The sequence below is a fragment of the Neodiprion lecontei genome, chromosome 3, assembly GCF_021901455.1.
Source record: "Neodiprion lecontei isolate iyNeoLeco1 chromosome 3, iyNeoLeco1.1, whole genome shotgun sequence".
NCBI classification, from domain to species: Eukaryota; Metazoa; Arthropoda; class Insecta; order Hymenoptera; family Diprionidae; genus Neodiprion; species Neodiprion lecontei.
Window position 1 is genome coordinate 17057158 of NC_060262.1, and position 15938 is coordinate 17073095.

The window sequence follows — 15938 nt, forward strand, 5'->3', positions numbered from 1 at the left end:
TGGCACGACTTTTCGCATTATTCCATTTATTTGGTCATAACCAGGAAACTTCCTGTACTTATGGAAGTGTTTTTATAACATTGATTACTTCCTCAACTTTGACGCTTTTTATTGGTGTCTTATCTCGAGTACCTATAAGTAGTATATTCGTGTAATGGATTTTCTTCTTCTTCATCTGTAACTTCCTGGATTGGTGCCTGGAAGACCTGAGATAGATTTTCAGCGAAACATTATGCCTTCTCTTCATTTGATCCAGATCATTTACCATTACGGCATTTTATTGGCTCCATAAATTTTTGTAGTCTACTGAGTTTTTTAGTTGCTCTCTATAACGAATAATCTGCTGCTTTTGTTGGCGATAATTTACTCAGATATTCTTGAATACTGTTATTCTTACCTCTATGAAGTAGTATTTTAAAATTTTTGATTGCTCTAACGAGATCAGTTTTTGCATGTTTTGACCTTGTTTCTTGCCAAATCTTTTTCAATTCTCTCTTCTCTTGTATTGTATCCCTTATGAATTTTTGTATTTTTCGGGTACAATATCGTTGTTCGAGGGTTGGTGTAGCTTCAGAAACAGCTGTGTGTAATAATATGTTAAAATGGTCGATAGCATTTCCTATATCATCGGCTGTGTTGAGTGGAATATTACATAAAAGGTTATTATCTATAATTTCCCTGTATTTTATCGAGTCCGTTTTTTGTTATAAAGTTGATTTGATTTCCTTATTTCCAGTATTTACGATTCAACTCAATGATAACCGGTGAATGTCATCTTACCATTCCAGACAAGATTCAGCCGTGATATAATTACATTTGATACCTCCAACTATTGCAAAGTCGATCAAGTCTGGTTTTTTACCTAAGTCAGATGGCCAGTACGTTGGTTCTCCGGTTGATATTGCTTTGCGATTATTAGCTTGAATAGATACGTAAAGTTATTTACCCCTTGGCGTTGGAGTATTTGACCTTGACCCCTACCATGCATGTTTGGCATTATAATCTCTACCAGCTATAAATATATCTCCCAGTGTATTGAAAAATGTGCTGAACTCATTTTGATCGATTTTATGTTTTGGTAGACAGTAAATTGCTGATATCACTAACGATGCGTAATTACTTTAAAAAATTGGCGTTACTTAATATTTGAACGGTGCCTTATCTCTTTTCCCAACTTTCATTCCAACAGTTGGGCTCATTCATCCTTAACTAAAAAATAATGTAATTGCTAGAGAAAACATTTTAGAGTATGATTGGATCGACGATTTCTTTTGAAATTATCGAAGTTTATGACGAAATTCACAGCAGTATGAAATGAATCTTCTCAATTGTTGCATTGTCCTTACCGCTGATATAACAATTACATGTCACTTTAGGTTACCTGGAGTCTATCTCATCAGATATGGCAGCACGGCATATTAGTTTCAATGATGTTTTGGACAAATCAGTATTCATAAACGATCAACGAGAAATGGTTCTTCGAGGAATTCGCATCTTGAACCCAGATTTCGAACCAATATATACAAAATCAAATACTTCTTACGCAAACCATCTACTCGATGAAATATCAAAGACTGATAGTCAGCAGACTACGCCAGCCAAAGGATTGTTTTCAGTACCGGAATTGTCTGAAATGGCTAGACGTCAAATGGAACTTGAATCACTTGGTCATGTTACTCTGAAAAGCATCGCCACAAATGCCGAACCCTCACCAACAGTTTTACTTTGTGTAAGTCAGTTATTAAACATATTTATTTTACATGAAATAATATTAAGGGGTGTCCCAGTCGATTTCGACGTTGATTTACATATCTCCAAGTATCGAAGTCGATATATCTCAAACGCAAAAAGGGCTTAATAACCTCATTCTATACGCAATTCTGAACAAGAACACTCCAATATATTTTCATTTGGCACAGCAATAAAGAAATGGCATTAATTCTACGAATTTACTGTTGCGATTTCGTAGAATCCGTGCCATTTCTTTATTCCTGCTTCAAATGAAAATGCATTTGAGAGTTTTTGTTCAGAATTTTGTGTAGAATGGGACCGTCACTTCCCGGTTTTTGGGTTTGAGATACGTGGAGTTCGATATTTGGAGATATATACGTCGTCAATGTCGAAATCGACCAGGGTTTTTGTCTAGGGCACTGCAGCTTTTGTTATCTCAATGCTGTGCGTTCCCCTTTAACGCTACCTGGCGTTTTTGATTTCTTTTCCCTTTCTGATCCGAATATATACTCTATTCTACACAGCACCACTTGCTACAATATTACAGTACTGTATAAACGAATGGAGAATTTTCCTTGAACGTCTACATATGTATATTGATGCATACAAGGAGTTTTCGGTAAATTTCACAATGAGTACAGTATGTTACGATAAAAGTGCGCAAAGTATGTGATTATTGCACAAGTATAGTTTGTCGACAGAGCGAAGCGAGGGTAACAAAAAGCAAGTGCGAAGGTCACACACGTGCACGCATATCGTATTCTATTTTGTGTAATACTTCCGGGGAAGTTCGTCTTCGCGCGCTGTGGCGGACGCGCGAAATACACGATTTCCCACAGTTCACAAACTGTTCAGAGATATCACACAACTGTTAGTAAATGGTATTTTCCTAACAGTTTTCTGAGCTAAACCGGTGTAACTAGCACCATCTGACGTGATGAGTCGTGACTACGATCGCGTCCGCTGTATTGCAGCAACACGTCTACGTTTAGTTTAGACTTCTACGCTTTGAATTTTCTCGAGTCGAACTTCCTATGCAGGTGATAAAAAAAATACATTAGATGTAATTTCGGTTATCTATCTGTTGCCGGTAGATTGTCGGTAAAACAACGTTCGCGTCAAGATCCTTCACTGAAAACTCGTGATACATAGTTATGTGATTGTGAGAAATTCATTTTCTATGTTTAATATAATCGTAAAGTTATTCGATAAAATAACATAGTACACTACAATACAAGTGCGCGAAGTACGTGAATTGATTATTGCACGAAGATTACGTGTACACACATGTATCGTATACTACTTTTTTTTAACTCAGTGTGCAAAATTCGTAACCGGTAGGAAGCTAGAGTCAAAAAAGAAATCATGGCGACTAGAGGTAAGGAGGCCGAACGCAATGCTGGCAAAATGGACTGTGAAAGTGATGAACGATCCACGGATTGTACCCGCCTGGCGGCGCTACCACTGCGGGCTCCGTCAGCGCGGTGATTTTGAATCGTCGATTTAATACGTATGTATCCTATTCGTAACCAGGCGCTGGTATCGCTTGCGGATACATCCCGAACTACAAGATCTTTCATCACTTTCACGATCCACTTTTCGACAATTCTGCCATATGCGTTCGGCCTCCTTACCTCTAGTCTCCATGAAAGAAATATTGTGATATAAGTGTAATGTATATACAAGTATAAGAGAGGCGGGGTTCGGTAGGGGTTTAGGGGTGTCGCCCCTGGTGAGGGCGCAGGAGGCAGAACCCCCGTTGGGGGTCCGGTCGCAAAAAATACTATTAAAATTACTACAAAATTTTTCCAATTGTTTTTTTAGAGTTGAAGACGTCTTTTTTCGTTTCTTCCAACTTTTAAATTCACTGTATGGACGCGGACGCTTAGATTTCGCCGGAAATGACTCCAGTGTGTATCATTTACTACTTCGAGCACGTTTTCCGGTATAATAGCTTCGATTTCAAAAGCTAATTTTTAGGGCTTGTCATGGCTTTTATCTCTGACCACTCACAAAACAGACCTATACGCACGTGTTTACAAAAATACGATGTGTCGCGTGTATCACTTGCAGAGTCGAACTGACGTCTTTGTTTTTCTAGCGATTGCAGTATCTGTCCGGATGACCTTGAAGCCTGGCACAGCTCATATCTCCATGTAGTCCAAAATTCCAGTAATTTATATACATTTCAAAAACCAAATGAACCGAACAGGCTGATTATTATATAACATATGGGATTTGGGGGGAGGGGGGGGGGTGCTTAGACTCAAATTGTCGACCAACATTTCCTATGTGATGTCTCCGCCATCTTGAAAAAGTGGCTACATTTTTTTTTGCTATAACTCGGCACCCCGAGGGGATACAAGAATTTTCACTACATACTTTTTTATTGCTTTTTTTACGTTCTACAATTGAGGTTCTATACATTTTTCACTTACTGTTGATTGTTGAAATATCGAAAGCAATTGAGAAAAATGAAGAGAACTGGTTTTTTCATTTTTTCAACTTTCTCGTGATACATATCGGAACAATGCTTTTATCAAACTTATAGAGTGTGCTAATACCTACAATTTTTTTTTTGTTTTTGTTAGATGACAATTACCACTAATAGTGCATCGTATTCGCAGAATCTAGTCGTTCAGTATTAGAGTCGTGGAGAAGAGACATATCAACAAGCTAGGTAGCGAATATTGTCTCAATCTGAACATTCATTATATCATTTTTATTTTTCAAAACACATCAAATTACAACGTTCCACCTTCATACCCGATTGGGAAACACAATTTAAAATATTACAATTTTATAATCCCTAAAATTTCAACATCTGCACTTACAATTTTTGGCCAGCCATAACATAGAAAATATAATTCGGAAACTCAAATGTCCAACAAGACTTCTCTGTATTTCTTGGCTCTCAAAATATGGAATAAAAAAAGTTCAATCAATATTCAAGGTTTTTGTCGCGTAATTAATTCTGTGAGTCGCCTTACATCCTAAAGTATCACTCCGGAATAATCGATTTAAGCAAGATTCTTGTTCCTCTTTCGATACTCTGAATGAAAATTTTTTGAAAAAAATTTATACCTAATTTAAAGATTTTTTCGTTGTTTTCATACTCTAGGTCGCGGTATCTTCTACCCTATTACTAGCAGAATTTTTCAATCAACATTTTTGTTCTTTTTTTTTTTTAATACAATTTACACCTAATTTTAAGATTTTTGTGAAAATAAATTCTACTTCAGATTTTGTTTGAAACTTTCAGATTTATTGAAAAAAAAAATGGGTGCGTGTACTTATGTACGCGCGTGAGAAGTTATACTTCTTTGGCATCATTAAAAAATACACAACATGTCAAAATCTTCTGTCACACAATGATAAAGAAAAGAAGTATGTAATAAAAAACAATAAAACAAATAACGGATGTCTTACATTATATTTAAATAATCTATTAAATTTTTGTCACGAACTTTTTATTAAATGTTCTATTAAATTTATGTCTTCATTTTGTAAATATTAAAAAACCAATAATAAATACTCAACATTGATAATTTAATAATATTTAGTATTAATTATATTAAATAATGATATTTTAATTTATATCAATAAATAATACATACGGATAACTAACCTCAATTATATTGGAGCACTTGAAAAAGTATTTTAGCACAATTTTTTCACTAATATTCACAAATAGTAAATAATATTAATCCAAATATTCAATTTAAATCACTACTGAATATATTTTATTGCCACGTATATAATTCGCACTTGTATGAAAATAAAACACGTGTTGTGACTGTAAAAACTAAAACCATGTGGATAAATATTATAAATAAATATGAAAACAGTGATCAGAGGCGACAAGCGTACCAACATTAGCTTTTTTTCGAGACTTAATGAATTCGGTTGAGTGGGCAACTTCATCCTGTTAATTTTGTGTTACAGTGATGCGCGCGCATCTTGAAATTTCACTCTCATCAGTTTTTCATAACGCGCCTAAAGAAGTATAACTTCAAAAAATTTTCAAAATAAATTCGCATTTAGAGAATTAAAAAAAGCAATATATGATGGTGATCATAACGAGCGGCTAGCAAGGATCGCATCCACATCCAGCCGTGATGTTATTACGGCTTACTTTGGATTCTTAACTCGTCGATCGATAGATAATAAAGAGATTATCTTATTTTATTTAGCCTTGTATTCATATGATCCGTCTTCAACAAGTAAACGTAATACGTTTGCATAGTAAATATACGCATGATTCATCATTTTACTGTTTTATTTATTTATATTCTACTAGGGGCTTCGTCCCTGCGCGCTTCGCGCGCCAACCCCACCTTGGCACTACGCGCCTCACTATTTCCTTATACAGTGTCTGTTAGACAGGTGAATTTATTTATGCTGTTTTGATGACAGGTCTGCAACTGTTGATCGGTTGTTTCCGATCAACCCGATATTGCTATTGGCTCTCTATGCAGGTCTGCTCAGATTGTTTTCGTAAACGAATCCACTCACATGTACAAAATCCCCGATGCCACGCATCCCCAATTGCATTTGGCGACTTATTTTGCTATAGTTATTATTTTCCCCATAGTAGAAGAAATTCATAGCTTTGCTATAAGTAGAATTTCTATGGCTTCAGACCAATTATAAACTCGTTGTGATATTCGAGCCAGGGATATGAAATTTAATCCCAGAGATTCTGTCTGGCTCTTTCAACCTCGAAGACAGAAAGGACGATGTCCGAAACTACAAAGAAACTGGGAAGGCCCTTACTTAGTGGTTAAGGGCGTTGCCTATGCCTCGAAGAGCGCGCGCAAACAGAGACTCACGATTTTCCTTCTCATTTCCTCATTTTTGAAGATACTTAGATTCTTAGGGAGTCATTTTGAAGATAAAGAATAGATCTGTGTCGCCACTTTCGCCGAATTTCGAAAAAAAATTCACTGTCCGCTGTGTCTCACTTCAAAGATAACGTACTTTCAAGTACGTTTTACGCAAATCTGAAAGCGAAATCGAAAATTCGGCAAAAGAGGCGACACAGATCTATCCTTTACCTTCAAAATGACCCCCTAAGAACCTAATTATCTTCAAAAATGAGGAAATGAGAAGGAAAATCGTGAGTCTCTGTTCGCGCGCGCTCTTCGAGGCATAGGCAACGTCCTTAACCGAATCAAGGATTTACAGGATCCGAAAAAACCTATTTCTTCTCTGATATAACTCTCCTTGAGTTCTGTTTCATTACCTCTACTGACATGTTTGCCAGTATGATATATTTGAAACCATACTCAGTCTCACCTCTGGGTGTCGATCTTGAGTGTCGTATACACAATACGCCAGCGCGCGAAAAAGGCAATTCCCGTTGGGAATCATCTTGATAATTCTCGTTTGCATGTTTATTTTTTGCGTGTCAGAAACAGATACCTATAAAGATGTTTGTCAAAGACTGTCATAAACAGCCGATGGCAGCTGTCAAAGGAAGTTTTGTTTGCTAGATGCTTTTTGTTTTGTTTTCGGCATCTCACTCCACCGCCAACTTCATGCGTATACTATTGTTATAATAATCTTTTTGTACTATTGTTATTATAATATTTTTTATACTATTGTTATTATAATCTTTTTCACCTGTTGCTACTTCTTTTTTATTTGTTCAGAACTTTTTTATTAGATAGAGAGATGAGATTTTAATAATTTTATCTAGAACGTTCAACCTGTTACAACATACCTCTGGCCCAGTGCATATGGGGCTTTCCACGTCAGATCGACCTGACCAAAAGCCTGACCCTCTTCGAATCTTATTAAACTTCATGAAAAGTTTCTGTTAGGTACTTGTCGAGAGTGTTTGTGATTTTTTTTTTAAATTTTTATTCGACGATGCTCAGACGTTATCATTCGGTTATCAATAGTTTTCGAGTAATACTTAATTACACTTCGGACGTTTCCGATTTCCGCACATATTATACCGAATGCTGATGTCTAAGCTTCGTCGAATAAAAATCTTTAAAAAATCACAAACACTCTCGACAAGTAACAGAAGTTTTCGCGGAGTTTAAAAAAATTCGAAGAGGGTCAGGCTTTTGGTCAGGTCGATCTGACGTTGAAAGCCCAATATGCATTCGCCAATCCTTCTATGGTAACCGCCTTCGATCGATTTGTAACTTTGGCATTTCAATCTTGAAGCGATTTCATGAGACACTTATTCATGCGTTTTGACGAAAAACGAATTTTTACCTTTGTTTCGCCATTTTGAAATTTTCATGAAAGTTGTGTTTTTCCGAGCATAAAAAATATATGTTCGCCTCAAACTGTCGCCATTTTCAATCATGCATTTACAACGATTTTTTATAAAAATTTACTGAATTTTATAAGCTTTAAGCTCGTTTCTAGGATTCACTGTGATTCAGTGGGAATTCTCCGAAATAGAGGAGAAAAACTGAAAAAAGTCAATTTCAGAGGCAATTGATTTTTTTAAAAATACCACCACCATCATCATCTTCGTGTTGCAAATTATCTGCAGTTGCCTGAATTACTTTATTAGGAAAGGAAATGGTTAAATAAATTAGAGAACAGTTTATATATATTGTGAGAGAAATTCTGTACGTCTGTCTTGTACGTTTATTCTGTAACGACTAACTTTTCATACACAAGAGTTAAGTATCAAGAAGGAGGTAAACATTGTATACCTTGTGTATTTGTTCCGTGTAAATGTGTTGTCTGTATGCGAGAGTGAATGTGTATGTGAATCTGTGTTGGCCTTTATGATTGTGTCGTTGACACTTTTATTTAACATTCCCCCTCAACGACGCATCTGCCTTCCAGTTTCCTAGTCCGATCTTCTCGCATATCATCTTTATCCTGTTTCGTCCAAACGGCTTTGTCAACATATCGGCTTCGTTTTCTTCGGTGCAGCAGAATTAAAAATCAACAAATTTCTTGGCTTTAGCATCTTTTGCGTAATAGTACTTTACGTCAATATGCTTCGTTCTGTTTTTATAGTCACCTGATTTTATTTTATTCAGGCAACTTTGGTTATCTTCGTTTATAATTGTCGGATTCTTTTGAGGCTCTCCAAAATCCGTTAGTATTCTGCAAATCCAAGTTACCTGCTGACATGCTTCGGCTAGTGCCACGAACTCAGCTTCTGTGGATGATAACGCCACACAACTCTGTTTTCTGCAATTCTAGCTGATGATTCCACCGTTGAATTTGAAGATGTGTCCACTATTTGATTTGCGATCATCTCTGTCTTCTGCGCAGTTCGCATCCGCAAATCCGATCAGTTCTTTAGAATTTTGATCCCCGTTGCTCAATTTTAATTCGTAGTCCACTGTTTTCTTCAAGTATCGTACACATCGTTTCGCCTCATTCCAATCAACGTTCGTAGGTGCAGTGATCTTTAGACTCAGAATAGATACAGGTCCGTTTGGAGAAATGGGCCGAAAATACCGAAGCAATATCAGAAGTCCAAGCAGACTTCCGCAAAATGGAACGAAATCCTGAAAAAGGAGAGGAAACCTCAAATGAACTTCGATTCAAACAAAGTCTAGTTTACAGGGGCTTTCGAGGTCGGTGATAACGAATCCGAGGTCAAAAATACTGCAAATAAAATGGTAGACCTAATGTAGTGTACATATCCGAAAGAATTAGGTCAGATTTCAAAGATAATAGGTACAAGGGTGTTATTGAGGTTAATGATTGCAAATTCAAGGTCAACATTTTCCAAAATCTTATTACCAAGATAATGACGAATGTTATGTGGCTTAACCCTTTCAGTCATGCATTTTTCATCTGCACCGATTTCGATGAAAATTGGTACTCGGAGGTTTTCGGGGTCACTAATTACGAATCCGGCATTAGATTTTCAAAATTCAAAATGGCGGATCCAATATGGCGGACGCGAAATTCCAAATACTTATTAATTCTTCTAAAACTTTGTACTCAGGGGTTTTCGGGGTCGCTGATTACGAATCTGACATTAGATTTTCAAAACTCGAAATGGCGGATCCGATATGGTGGACGTCAAATTTTATATCTTATATCTTTCTGCTCAATATTTTGGCCTGAATTTAGTCATTTGGGGGATTTTCGAATGGCTGATCACGAATCTGAAGTCATAACTTTATGATTTCTAAATCCAAGATGGCAAATGCCATCTTATCTTTCTTTGTCTATATTCGTGTCTCTTTCTTAGTCCTACCCGGAACTAACGACGAGGACGTGGAGAGCATCTAGTTCCACTTTTTTGTTTGTTTTTTGTTTCTTTTTCTGTTTTTTGTGTTTTTTTATTGTTTTTTTTTCAATATCCCTATTATGACGCACGCACGTACATATATCTATCAATGATAATGATAAGGAACTACGGATTTTAATTATCTGAAATTTTATTTCAAATTAACTTAAATATTTATTTCTAATGTATATTTGAAGGAATATTCCTGATAAAGTAAGATTTTACGTGATTGAAAATTTTATTGTCACATTGCCCAATTGGATCGACTATAGCGGATCCACCATTTTGAATTTTCAAAATCTGACCTCATATTCGTGATCAGCGACTCAAAAAACCCCTAGATTCGTATTTTCAGAGGTCTTGGTTCAATATCAGAGCTCTGAGGTGATTTTTTAAAAGGTGGGACCGTAGCGGTCCCACTATGACTGAAAGGGTTAAAGTTGAGAAACAGAGGGATGATATTCATGTGTATTATATGAAATCAATTCGTCACTACTTGAAAAAAATTTAGATACACAAACGAAAAAAGCATTTCTCTTTTAGCAAAAACATAGTCAAAAGTTACAATTATTATAAAATTAATTAATACAATACAATTTCCTCGTCAAATCGTCGTCAAAACCAGAATCAGTTTTTGTAGTAATTGACGTTGGTGTTACGAGGTTTATAATAGTGATCACGACGAGCGGCCATCGATGACCGCATCCGTGGATCAGAGAAAATGTGAGGAACTTGCATTAAGGAGTTGAATGATTGAGTGTATAATTGATTCATTGTCAAAGATATGGAAACTGCAATGAGAAGACGTGAAGGAGGAAAAAGGGAAGAGAGGTAAATTCAGAAGTTGGCCGAATGAAGAATGACTTGTGTGTGCGTATATGGGGGGAAGCATGCGAAGCAGTGGCTAGCTGCAGTGCAGAAGTAGGAAGCATTCCGCTAATGCAAACTAAAGCACTGAGGTGATGTGATTGTAAGAGTGTGGGAAAAGAATCTATAGTCTGAAAGACGTAACGTTGAGATTAACAATTCTACAACTACTATAGATAAACTGCGCGTTTTTTCTCGGGTAATTTACGGAAACTTGAAATGTATGGATAAGATGTTATACCATGAGCCAGTTGAAAACACCTTCTATTGCTTTGGATCTCGAACACTTTCGTGATAAATTTTCTCGAATACTTTTGATGTCTTTGTTTTTAGTTTTTTGAACATGTTTGGATAGCTGGCCGATGGATAATAATGGATTATCTATTATTTATGCACCATGAATTAGAACTTTGTGCACTGAGAATACCACGGATATAGTTCAGCAAATAGTCGCGCAGTTTCATCCGCATATTCTGAAAATTTGTCATTATTCATCTCATGGCCGCTTGAAATAGCTTACAGAATAACGTAAAATCGTTTGATTAAATTTTCTTTGACCCCCGTTATCATGGCAAACACAGTTAAATTTTCTAAAAAGCACCGAGCTGTACATTGCTATCATTGGTACTGCCGAATCCAGGCTTCAAATAATCAACGATTAGTCCTAATTTGGTACGGAAGGCCTTTTTAATAATGCTCTTAGTCTCTTGTACAATTCGTTTTTCTTCTTTAGTATGTGCTTGCGATTTTTAAATTTTCAGTTTCTAGGACAATTGCAAACGAAATTCGAAAAACCGTATTCACCCATGTAACATATATAGTCCAAACCTGAAATTGGCCTCGTTGAGTTTTCTTTGTATAAAAGCGTCAATCTTAATAAAATCTTAAGATGTAGCTCCACATAAGTAGCATCATAGAGTGAAGAAGAAGAACTCGAAGATGTCACTGCGGTGCAAAGTTTCCCATCGATCATCGTTAACCCAATTTATCTTCAACTGAAATTCCGTTCTAATTTAGTACTGTTTCACAAGGGAGAAGTGTCTTTATCTGATCTTTAATGTAGCGTTCTTCGTTTACAATCGATTCTATGTTTTCGTGCAAAAGCTGTAATCTTAGCGGTCTACAGAATGGAGGAGACGAAGACCTAGGATTCTGCGACATCACAATTTTTGCATTCGATTTGTCATCGACAGACACGAGTTGTAATTGCACGACTAAAGTGAAAAACACACTTGAGTCGGATTGTTGTCGTCGTGAAACTTTTTTTTATATACACTTTGTCCAGGGCTTCCTTCGCAGACGCATTTACATGTAAGGGATATTTTCTTAACATTTTCGTCCGCTGTACTCGAACTAATTTCACGTTGAAGTACTATAATACGCTGAACTATTTGGTTCAGTAAAGCCTGTAGCTGAACCTCTGCTTCGCTCTCTGTAATACTCATAGCCGTACGGGGTGAATAACACAGATTTTTTCTTTTTGCCACGGAAATTTTCGTAATGCTGCCCAATGCCTCAGAGATCTCAGTTCTCGATAGTCACTCTTTGACATTTTACGGTCCACTAAATAGAAAAGTGTAACATCTGCGGATGATGTAACTTCGGATGTTGTTTCCAAAGCCTTTCGGTACTTGAAGCTCTTGTTCGACTCGTCAGTGTTGCATTCTTCATAACGTTCGATGTATTTAATTGTCCGGAGGAGCGAAGGCTCATTGAACAGCATATGGAGACTCGTTTGTAGTCAACATTGCACAGACTGCTTCAGTTCTCGTCCGTTTCCATCTCTCACTTGGTAACTCAAACTCCTTGGAAGGGCAATCACTCTTATTGGTCGATGTCTTCTGAGAAGTAGCAGGTGCGGGAAAGGACACGTGCACATTAAGCCACGACTTATATTTCTTGTAAAACTTATTTTTTTCTCTACAGACCGATTGCTACATTGTTTTCATTGTGTTAAATAACATTAAAAAGGATTGCTTTATATCGTTCGATATAAAAACCGAACGTCCACTCTCCTCGCGACTTGCAACTCAAGATGTTCCAATAAAGCGGCAATCCATTCTTCAAATGTTCTTTCACCATGTTCGAAACCTCTTTCCGTATATAGAGTAACGCTTCCATACTAGACCTTCTAGCAAATCCACAGAGAATTTAAAACTGATTTTCATATGAAAACTTCAAATATTTAACGTAAGCCATAGTGAATAAAGTACTATCTAACTCATTTGATAAACTACGCTTTTCTATAGCGATTTTCATTTTATTTGTAAGTTTGTTCTCCAATATTAAGGTCACAAAAACACGTGGCCGTAATATTTATTCATATAATTTTTGACAGATAAAACAATAATACATATGCTGCTTCTCAAGAAACCTTGAACACAAATTATTAATAACATTTACTATAAACAATGCGAATATAAAATAACCGAGCTGGTTTTTAGTCTCCTATTGTACGTACTGAAAACCTGCCGTAACATGCTGCGTACCCCCTCAAGCTGTGCACGAATTACGAACAAAAATCGTTACAGCCAAAGGAGCAGGTGGGAGCAGCCGAATTTTGTAAATTTCATAAGCTAATAGACTAGACTAAAAAAAATAGACCTAAAACCCTCAAATTGGGTCGTTGCACAAAATGGTGCAAAATGGTACTTTATATTTGAAAATAGAAGTTGATCCGGTTTTTCAGGACTTCGTCCCACTGTGTTCCGCAAAGGAAGAACTTGTATAGTATAGACTTATAGAGATAGACTGTACGGTCTTGCGGGGCGGCTAATGGTAACTGGGAGTTGTACCTACGCCAACTGGTGGCGAAAGATTGAACTAGTGAATTCGGGTCAGTTGATGGACCAGTGGTCAGGAAGTAGCCATCAAGATACAAATGCATTTATACACTGACCTATAATTCAGTGAGTCGAATAATGTAAAAAAATTTACAGCATATTTTTACAAGAACAATAAGTACGATGTTTTTGTCGTTGTGTGAAATTTTGGTTCATTTGGGTTCTACACCGAAAAGCCGGAACTTTATTGAAGGAGAGCAAATCGTTACTTCTAATCATTTAATTTATACAAGAATATTAAATGAAAATAATGAATACTATGAATTACTGTCTTATTGTTTGCAATCATCAAAAACTCGAGGAAACCCTCATGAAATAACTACAGTGATAGCTAAAACAGGCAAAGATTTCTCTGATCATCGGATTCATAAGTCGAATTAAGATTAGTTGAATTAGTTGATGCATCCGATTTTGTAAAACAAGCAGGTTGATTGGTTGAAAATATTTTATCTCTTCATAATCTTCTTGCCTCTCTGTCATTATTTTTAATTTCAATCCATTCTGTTTTTTTATCATTACGACGCAAATTGCAAGAATGTACTGCATTTTGTTTCAAAACGTCTTTTACCTTTAGAACCTAAATCTGCATAGCAAAATAATGTTTTGAGTTTATTTTAAGAAATAAAAAAATTAATATCAAATAATGTAGCCGAAAATAAATATAATTACCTGGTAAAAAATAATCAGACTTTTTAAAATGCAATGAACAAACTTGCATGTAATCTGTAATGTCTTTGTCTATTTTTAAAACTCGTTGCCATATTTTTCTACAGTCAATTTTTCCATCAACTCCAAAAGCATTTTTAATCTTGATAAAATTTTTATTTTGTTTTTGAAAATAATGAAACCGAACATCTGAGTTTTTACAAGACTTACTACTGCACCCATAAACACAGAAAAACATTTTGCTTTTATTTTCTTTTGGAGAAAATCGCGCTCCCGTAGTATCTACGGTATTTTCCATCGTGGTATCGAATTTGTTCACTTAATAGAAAAAATACAAAATCAATAATAAGTGCAAATAATACCTAATAAGGTTTAAATAATTAAATACAAGTTCAGTATTTTTTTATTATGCATAAGCTGTTCGTGACAGCTGACCCAATTTGAGTAGTTTCAATTTCTACCACCAGACGGCAACACCGTACTTACCATTTACCAAAAGCCAAGACCGAAAGACAGAGCTAGTTCTGTCGGAGTCCTCTTTATGTTGAATGATCAAAAAGGTAGGGAGCAGCAGCCAGGCGGCCAAAGCGATAAGGCAAGCAGGGTATATTTGTATAACTATGTGTTTCCCCTGCAAACTCATCGATTTCAGTGAGAGAAAATTCCCGCAGCTATTGTTCTCTCCGTCTTGTCACGTCTTCAGAGTTCAGCTCGGAGAACAGAGCGCACAATCTATCTTCATAAGACTATGTTGTATCGACAACGTCTTCCCCGTAAACTCGATTATTCAAATAAGCCTAAGCCAGGCAAGCGAAAAATTCTTCTGTTTTTTCGTAGCCAAAATTAGAGCATACGATTCGGTCAAGCACAAGCTGTTATGGATGAAACTGTTCAAGATAGGAGTGAGTGTGAAATTCTTTAGAATATTCCAAAGCTTATACAACCAGGCAAACAGAACTCCCAATGGTACGTCGATAAGGTTCGATGTAACGGAGGGAGTTCTCCAAGGTGAAATATTAAGCCCACAATTTTTCTCCCTATTCCTAAGTGACTTAAAAAAATTCTTTTACGAAAACTGTGCTCGCGGTATATCAATCAATCAGGCTAATTAAATATTTTGCATGACTTACGCAGACGATATCGTCGTGCTATCTGATTCAGTCCCAGACTTAAAGAAAAAGATTAGAATCTTGAAAGCGTATTGCAGAGAAAACAACCTCGTAACAAACTTTAGTAAATCAAAAACCCTCATTTCTCATAATGGTCGGTTTAAAGCGCAAGTAACTTCTACTGTGATGACTAAGAGATAGAAACTGTTAATTACTTCAGTTATCTCGGGCTCACTTTTTCTACATCTGGCGTGTTACTCAAAAATAAAGAAAAAACAGTTAGTAGCACTCGAGCCGTCATGTCAAGCGCACTAAATATTATAAACTTTGTAAAATCGAACAACTGAAACACGAAACCTTTCTAGCACTAGTGACAAGCGGTCTTCTTTACGGGATGGAAATCTGGGACCTTCGGTACTTGAAAGATATTGACCGAATACAATTCTCATGTTATACAAAAGTACTTCACCTTCTAAACTTCTCTTCTAATTA

General features: G+C 36.3%; 1 protein-coding gene across 8 annotated transcripts in view; it reads left to right on the forward strand.

The window, feature by feature from the left end:
* LOC107225141 (DNA-directed RNA polymerase, mitochondrial) overlaps positions 1 to 15938 on the forward strand; it is a 105394-nt gene that overhangs the window by 51081 nt on the left and 38375 nt on the right. For all 8 annotated transcript variants that reach the window (XR_006903303.1, XR_006903304.1, XR_006903301.1 and 5 more), the window contains one exon: positions 1377 to 1729. Coding sequence is in view for 4 of the 8 variants with exons in the window: in XM_046734024.1 (XP_046589980.1) it covers positions 1377 to 1729 (353 nt within the window). In the remaining 4 variants the exon portion in view is untranslated. The remainder of the gene's footprint in view (positions 1 to 1376; positions 1730 to 15938) is intronic.